Below are 8,881 nucleotides of genomic sequence, written 5' to 3' on the forward strand. Positions count from 1 at the left end.
TTGTTGCACAACAGGAGGTCCGAATGTAATAGCGAAAGCATGGTCGCTACTTTTGCATAAGTTTATACTACTTTCATCTGTTACAACCTGTTGTATTAACCTTTCAGAAAGCAAAGTATTGTATGATTCTGAGATGTTTATGGCTCGAATGTAATGTAAATTGATAATCGATCGGTTACGATTATGGAATGTATTTTGAGCCTTTTTTGTAGTTTCACTCTGATTTGTAGTTTCACTCTGATTTGTAGTTTCACTCTGATTTGAGTAATTAAAGGAACAAGCACGTTCATCTTCCTGGCTCTTAAAAAGAGTTTGGCCGGCTGTTTAATCTACTGTATGTTAAAGCTTCGGAAGCATAACACGTAGAGAGAGCAGTACAGTGAAAAGTCATACTGTCAGAACGATTAATTCGACAGATATGGAGAACTATTCAGTAGAAAATGCACAATCGGTGTCCGGATCTAGGCACACATCTGCTTCCAAGTGCTCAGTAGCTGGTGGGCCCGCAAGAGCCAGAGCTGTAGCTAAAGCCGCGCACGCCAGAGCTGCATTTGCACAACAAGAGCTAGAAATAAAGAAGCAGAAAGCTAGATTGGCTCTGGAAAAGGCTTCATTGGAAGCAAGCTTGCAAGCCCTTGGACTTGAAAAAACAGCGGCTGCTGCCAATGCAGAGCCTAAAGTCTTAGAAGCGGCAGCAGAAATGGAGTGTGAGGACATGCTTAGTCCAAGGAGTGGCGTCACACCTCTGGAGGTACAGCAGTGGACGGAGACGTACGTGGAACAACTGGCACAGGTTAGCTTCAACCCCGATGCCCCCCCTCCAGACTAGTCTCCTCTCCGTATCAAAGAGTCACCAGCGTCGAGAAAAGCCTCCGTGGTAAGCCATACATCCCCCCGCGATGCCCGATCTGTTTATTCAGACACACGACAAAGTAAGTGCCTACCCACGTCGGAGAATCAGCCACATTCACCTCGGCTTCCCACTCCGTACTCTCACTGTCCATCCAGAGCCCGTCAGCAGCAAGATTGCTCCCCATGTAAGTACGTAAGCTACCTAAACCACTCACCTAGGAATAACACCGAGCCCTCCTGTCACTCAGGCCTCTGATATGCTAGACTTTGCTAAATATCTGGCTCGCAGGGAGTTAACCACTGGGCTATATCAATTTGACGATCGGCCCAAAAGTTTTAGAGCATGGCAATCCTCCTTTTTTAACGCAACACAGGGCCTAGAGTTAACAGCCAGTGAAGAGCTAGACTTGCTTATTAAGTGGCTCGGAAAAGAGTCCTCAGACCACGTTAAGAGAATCCGAGCAGCTTATGTCATTGATCCCCAAGCTGCATTGTATTCATCTTGAACAAGACTTCAAGAGTGCTATGCCACCCCTGAAGTAATAGAGAGTGCTCTATTCAAGCGGCTGGACGGTTTCCCTTACATCAGTTGAAAAGAAAACATCAAGCTGAGAGAACTAAGTGACCTGCACATAGAGCTACTCCTAGCAAAAACATACGGGTACTTACCTGGCCTCAGCTATCTCGATACACCACGAGGCATCAATCCCATTGTCGAAAACCTGCCACAGAACCTACAAGAGAAATGGCTTTCTGCTGGTTCCAGATATAAAGAACATCACAAAGTCTGCTTTCCCCCATTCTCTTTCTTTGCTGACTTTGTCCGAGGTGAAGCAAAGGCCAGGAATGACCCCAGCTTTATCCTGACCAACAACAACCATGGTCATCACCGCAACGAGAGAGCTGCAGGAAGACACGAGGGTACGAGGACTGCCATATCTGTCCACAAAACCGACGTGGCTGCAAAAGCCGACGAACGTGAAAAAGAGAATGAGGTAAATGAACCAGCTAAGTTCTGTCCACTTCATAACAAGCCACACCTTCTGGAAAAATGTAGAGGTTTTAAAATGAAGCCGCTCAAAGAATGTAAAAGGTTATTAAAAGAACACCGAAGATGCTGGCCAGGTCTGAGTTTTTCCAGTTCTTTGTCATCCACGGTAGCCCTGCTCCTTATCTGATGAGGACCTGCGCTGGCACCACTAAAATGGCTGGGAGGAAAGCAGTCAGTTTCCAGATAGAAGCACGGAGGCCCCAGAATGGGATGCTGAACTTCCTTGCAGACCAGCTGAACAAGTGGGAAATGTGGAAAAAGTCGCTACAAGATCTGAGCACCCTCTATATCCACTTTGGAGTCCCTACTGAGAGCTGTTGCTGACTCCTGCTATGCTGATAACTCAAAAGCCAGGGGTGTCTGCTCCAGCCGGCACTTTTACTGAAAAGGATCTGTTAAAGTGTCAGTGGAGACAAGTGCAGGCTCTGGCAAATGAGTTCTGGACGCGATGGAGAGAAGAATACCTCCACACTCTTCAGCCAAGGCGCAAATGGCACACAGCAACATGAGATCTTCAGGTCGGGGACGTTGTGTTGCTTAAAGAGACGCAGTCTCCCCGTAACGAGTGGCCTATGGGTCTGATCACTGCCACCTTTCCAAGCAGAGATGGGAAGGTCAGAAAGACTGAAATAAACACTGCATCACAAGGAAAAGTAAAGACTTTTTTCAGACCTATTACGGATGTTGTCCTACTCTTGCCTAAAGAAGGCCAAAGGTCAAGAGCGGACTGTTAAATCTAAAGTGGCATTAAATGCCAGACGGGGAGTGTTCTGATTATATATGTTTTATGTTCTTAAATAACTTAAAAAACTTGAAGTGTTTGTTTACATTCGTTTATATTTGACAGCGGAACCTTTGTTTGACGCCCACGGAGGTAAAAAGTTGTTGCACAGCAGGAGGTCCGAATGTAATAGCGAAAGCATGGTCGCTACTTTTGCATAAGTTTATACTACTTTCATCTGTTACAACCTGTTGTATTAACCTTTCAGAAAGCAAAAAAATATTTTTTTCTTTTTCCACCCCAAATTATCAGTCCTATTTTTCATATTATTTAAATTATGATGATTATGATGATAACAATAATTAACATTTACCTTATTGGTGGATATCTGGCGAAAATGTTCCCAAACCTCTGACCTCCCTCTTTTCTTTGCTGGTTCCACTCAATAGAAAGAGTTTCACTACCGCGACTACCAATGATAACGCTCGAAACAGGTCGAAACCCTAGAGGGGGTTCGCGCTCCTTTTAAACCGGGGCAAAGCAGTCACATTCTTCGTACAGAACGAAGCTTCAGGCGTCACTGGTCACGTGACTGCGGTTAAACAAATCAAGCATCGATACACTGCTATACAACCACTGCTTTGTTTTTTTTTACGCAAGCTACGGTGTCACTTGCAACATCACTAGCAATGAATGTAAGTATTGTATGATTCTGAGATGTTTATGACTCGAATGTAATGTAAATTGATAATCGGTTACGGGCTGCTGGCACTGGAAGGGCAATATTTCCAGCCACCATGTCTCTAAACACATCCCATGTTTTCTTCCATGTCATACGCTTTGATGACAGAGAAACAAGGCAGGGTCGACGAGAGCGTGACAAACAATAGCAATATGGGATGTATGGGACAAGTGGGTTCAGCGACTACCCTATTTTACAATCCAGGCCCCCACGTGACTGTGGATGAATGTCTGGTTGCATTTCGTGGCCGCTGTCCCTAGACAATACGATGATGATGATCTGTTTTACAAATAAAATCCTTCTAAATTTTTGAAATTGTGTGTGTGAAATTAACCTCAAACATAATACATGTTACTATTCTTGCTAACAGAAATTGTTATACAGTACATTCCAAATGTTATAGAAAACAAAAATATGTACTTAGAAATTATATAAATCCATTAAAACACATTAAATCCATTAAAACACCAAAAATATCTCTACTTCCAATTTTAGGTCCAATTTTAGGATTTTATGGTGATCTGCATATTTCTCCATAGTCGCACAACAGGTATTCTGGATGTATAAGAGGGGTGGGTGCGGTGCTTTTAAAGGCTATTTAAGTGGTCAACAAACAAACATAATGTATGTGACATAAACTTGGGTAACAATTTTAATTATAATCATTTTCTGGAGGTTTAAATTGCTGGGGTCAAATTGACCCCAAGGATAAAAGGTTAGTAAATTTGAAGGTAATAGGAGGGTTAAAGGAACAAGAACGTTCATCTTCCTGGCTCTTAAAAAGAGTTTGGCTGGCTGTTTAATCTATGTTAACGCTTCGGAAGTATAACACGTAGAGAGAGCAGTACATATACACAGAGTAAATACAAATGTAAGTTAACTTAGTGGCGTGATTTTCTATTTGTTTGTTAGTGATTATAATTTATTATAAATGAATTTCTTTGTGCTATTAAAAGAACATGAAAAATAGTACTTTGATGAGGTCTAGGGGTAAAAACTGAGATAAAAATCTGTCCAAAACAAAAGAACCATCAAGTATTGAGTGTGAACATGATAAAAGAACATGAAAAATAGTACTTTGATGAGGTCTAGGGGTAAAAACTGAGATAAAAATCTGTCCAAAACAAAAGAACCATCAAGTATTGAGTGTGAACAAACAAGCCCCAAAAGCTGCTGATTCATCTTATTTATACCTCTGACCATCTAGATAAATGTTCCTGTGAGCATACGGTGAAATTATGATGTATTTTTTCCACACAAGTGCATAACTCCTACAGATATAGATACTGTATATCAACTTATAACTTTAAGGTCTTGAACACATTATATATAGTTAAACAAATTGCTTATGCCTTTCATCAGTTGTCATTTGGAATTTACAATATCTGCACAGATTGATATCTAGAATTATTAACTGAGTTGGCATACACATTTTAAATGAGCTGTGCATCGTTCACCAAATGTAATATGTATGCAATAAAAATGAAATCTTTGGTTAACCCAAAAGCTGGATTTCTTCCAGCATACGGTACAATACGTTTAACGGAAAATGAAAAACGTTCATACATGCTTACAGTTTCATGTTCACCATTAGCTTATTTGAATTATTGTAGTTAAAAAAAATCACAGAACAATAGCGGAACAATAAGTGGGTAAAAAAAAGAACAAAACAGCACTGCAGCTGAAAAAAAAATGCTTCCTGGAAACACGCTTGGCTGAAGTTTTGATGTTGTGGTAGGTGTCTGGGTTCACTCTTAGGAAATATCAAATTTGTTAATTATCAAAAACAAGATGAATCAGTTAACTGAACATATTAAGTTTTCTGAGGTGAGTACAGCTATTTACTCTTTTTTTAAAATAGATATGCATTTTTTATTATTAAATAATGTTTAAAATCACCATAAATCATTTGTAAATATTAATTAATGCTATATTTTTTCAGCATTTGTCAACATGTATTAATGTAGTCCTTATAAAGGCATTATAAATACTGTAATACACTTTATGCACAGACAGTTTTAATATTGCAATAGAATACTTTTACTGAAGGAAAAAAAAGCTCAGGATTTTTATATTTTATAAATATTTTGTATATTTATATATTATTTATTACAACCAGATAAATAAACAAATACACCAGAAAAATAAAAAATATATATTTATACATGTTTTAAAATATTTTACATGTTTTTTTTGTTTTTTTTTAACACAAGGGAGGATGAGAATGTTTCCTTTGCAGGGTTTCCTGTCAGCTGGCTAACCTCTGTATTCACAATTTATTATAATTATTAATACTTATAATAATTTTAAATGATAATTATTATTATTTATAATAAGAATCATTTTGCAATACTTAATTATTTTAAAACTATAAATATAGGAATTTTAAAAGAGCACTTAACACTACCAGATAATAACACACCCTTGTCCCTTGTGTGATTAGTTACTGTTTAAGTTTTAAATAGTTTTCAAATTATTTTCCTTTATTTAATCTAATCGTATGTAAACGAGTAGTGGCCCAACAGCTTACTAACATTTCATGTCATTTTATTCTATAAACCCCCTTTCCCCCAGTATGTGATTATACAAGATTATTGTAGGAGCCTTGTCATTTTTCTTTTTAAGTGACCATTGTCCATTGAGTAGATTTGTAATGCTGACCACGATTACCCATTATAACGGTTCAGCTCTGCACTTCATTTTACATTTGTCACCAGTTGCAAAGTAAAACTCACAATGTTAGGGGGGTCTTAAAGGTTCAGATGGCTAGCCTAAAAAATAATAGGGACAGTGGTAGCCTAGTGGGTAGAGCTTTGGGCTATCATTCAGTTGCTATGCAGCCACTGTTGGGCCCCTAAGCAAGGCCCTTAACCCTCTCTGCTACAGGGACACTTTACAATGGCTGATCCTGCACTCTGACCCCTGCTTCCAAACAAGCTGGGATACTTTTTCTTCTAATAGCGCTGCTATTATTTCTGTTAGTTTATTCACGTACTTTTCTGACTGCTTGCTTGAGCTAAGTGACAAATGCATGATTTAAAATCTTTTGATCCACCTCAGCAAAAGGAAGTCTGTTGATAATGAGCCAAAGCCACCAGAACTGCTCTTGCCGAAAACAGTGAGGGGTTTTCACATATGCTTTTTCAGCGGGCGCTTAGCTGGTGCAACGGTAAAACACCGAGCACACCAGAGCTGACATTTCAAACTTGTCGGTTCGAAACTCAGCTCTGCCATCCGGCAGGCCAGGCGCCTACACGAACAGTGGTTGGCTGTTGTTGAGGAGGTGGGGTGAGGGATTTGCCAGAGGGGATTCTTCATAACTTATGCAATTACAACCCCTGCCTGCACAGAGTCGAGGGATAATGCGTTGATCAGGGCGTGTCTCTCCGTACACAAAGCTGATACACATATGAACTCGCCTCATGCAGGTGAAAAGATGCAGTCGGGTACTGCACACGCGTGTTAGTCTCGGCTCTCCTCAGTCAGAGTGGAGGTCAAAATCAGTAGAGAGAAAGCGTAATGCAATCAGGTAATTGGATACAACTAGATTGGGATGACAACTGGGGAAAGTATGAAGTAGCTTGATCTCACATGTCAAGAAAATATTCCAGGTCCCTCCCATGGACTTTTTATTAGTTTTAATCTAAAAGCAAACAGAATTGATGTGTGTAGGTTGTGTTTTAGTTAAAATTCCTCACATTTTTACCCTCTATTAGCCTAATTCATTAGAATTTGTTGGTGCCTGAAGCAAGCACCATAGTAGCACTAGATTTGACTTATAGCTCATTATAGGGCAGTTGTAGCCTAGTGGTTACGGTACTGGTCCAGTAATCAGAAGGTTGCCGTTTCAAACCTCACCACTGCCAGGTTGCCACTGTTGGGCCCTTGAGCAAGGCCCTTAACCCTCAATTGCTTAGACTGTATACTGTCACAGTACTGTAAGTCGCTTTGGATAAAAGCATCTGCTAAATGCCGAAACTGTAAATATGTATGTATGTGCTTTCTCATCAGCTTTTTACTGACTTCACTGCTGACTACGAAAATGTCTCATACATCTACCCTGATGGTGACTACACTTGTGACGGTGAAGAAGAGTCTATGCACCTGTATAATACAGTATTACAGCCCCTCTTTTACAGCATGGTATTTCTCCTGGGCCTCATAGGAAACGGTGTCCTCCTGATGGTCCTCCTCCAGCGTCGTGCTCACCTCCGGATGACTGAAATCTACCTGTTACATCTGGCTGTGGCTGACTTGCTTCTGCTCTTTACCCTGCCATTTGCCATTACTCAGTTGCTGACCAGCTGGGTTTTTGGCAATTTTATGTGCAAGCTGATAGGCATGCTGAACTACCTGAACCAACTGTGTGGAAGTCTGCTTTTGGCATTCATCAGCTTTGATCGCTACCTCGCCATTGTGCATGCCATCTCCAGTCTCCATACCCGACGGCCCCAGTGTGTCCACCTCATCTGTGCTCTGCTCTGGCTCTTCTGTATGGGTATTTCAATGCCCAACATGGTGTTTCTCTCTGTTGCACCGAGCAGGAATGACTCAAATAACATACAGTGCTTTTTTAACAACCATGGCATTCATGCTCACCACTGGCTACTCATTAGTCGATTGCTAACTAACCTGTTGTGCTTCTTCTTGCCTATGGTTATCATGAGTTACTGTTACATCACTATAGTAATCACCCTTTACCACAGTCAGCAGAGCCTTGAAAAGCAGGGGGCTATTCGCCTAGCCATAGTGGTGACCCTGGTTTTCTGCTTGTTCTGGCTACCCTTTAACATCACCCTCTTTGTGGACACTTTGATAAGGCTGGACATTGTGACACAGACAACCTGCCTGGCTCGCAGTACATTGGCTCAGGGCTTGCTGGTGACTCAGAGCATTGGCGTAATCCACTGCTGCCTTAATCCAATCCTGTATGCCTTTGTAGGAGTGAGGTTCAGAAAGGATCTTTTAAGATTTTTGACAAAACATGTGCCCTTCTGTGGCTCTGCGCTATGTGGCAGATGGTTTAGAAGCATGTCTGTTTCAGAAATGGCTACCAGCACCACAAGTACTCAATACATATAATAACAGTATATAGTATAAGTATATAACAGCAAATAATCTGTAAATAATCTTGTTTGTCATTGTTGCTGTAGATGCAGATTATTTTGATGTTTTGACTTGGAATAGAAGGCCTGGTTTGCAATTGATGTTTTAGTTCATCCAAAAGATGCTTAGGTGGGTTTGAGGTCAGGGCTCTGTGCAGGCCCCTGGAGTTTATACACACCAAACTATCTATTGTCTTTATGAACCTAGCTTTGTGCAGAAAACGGCCTTCCCCAAACTGTTGCCCCACTTTCTGTACAATGTGGTGATCACTAATTTATAATTACACCGATCAGCCATAACATTAAAACCACCTCCTTGTTTCTACACTCACTGTCCATTTTATCAGCTCCACTTACTATACAGAAGCACTTTGTAGTTCTACAATTACTAACTGTAGTCCATCTGTTTC

At 40.6% G+C, this 8,881-nt stretch overlaps 1 protein-coding gene across 1 annotated transcript; it reads left to right on the forward strand.

Annotated features, from left to right (window-relative positions):
• Positions 1–418: 418 nt before the first annotated feature.
• On the forward strand, positions 419–8,448 carry LOC134323545 (C-X-C chemokine receptor type 5). The gene is made up of 3 exons (XM_063005083.1): positions 419–793; positions 1,584–1,847; positions 7,378–8,448. Exons 1-3 carry the CDS (start codon positions 419–421, stop codon positions 8,446–8,448), a joined length of 1,710 nt encoding a protein of 569 aa, XP_062861153.1.
• Positions 8,449–8,881: the final 433 nt, after the last annotated feature.

This window comes from Trichomycterus rosablanca, chromosome 11 (genome assembly GCF_030014385.1).
Source record: "Trichomycterus rosablanca isolate fTriRos1 chromosome 11, fTriRos1.hap1, whole genome shotgun sequence".
Lineage (NCBI taxonomy): Eukaryota > Metazoa > Chordata > Actinopteri > Siluriformes > Trichomycteridae > Trichomycterus > Trichomycterus rosablanca.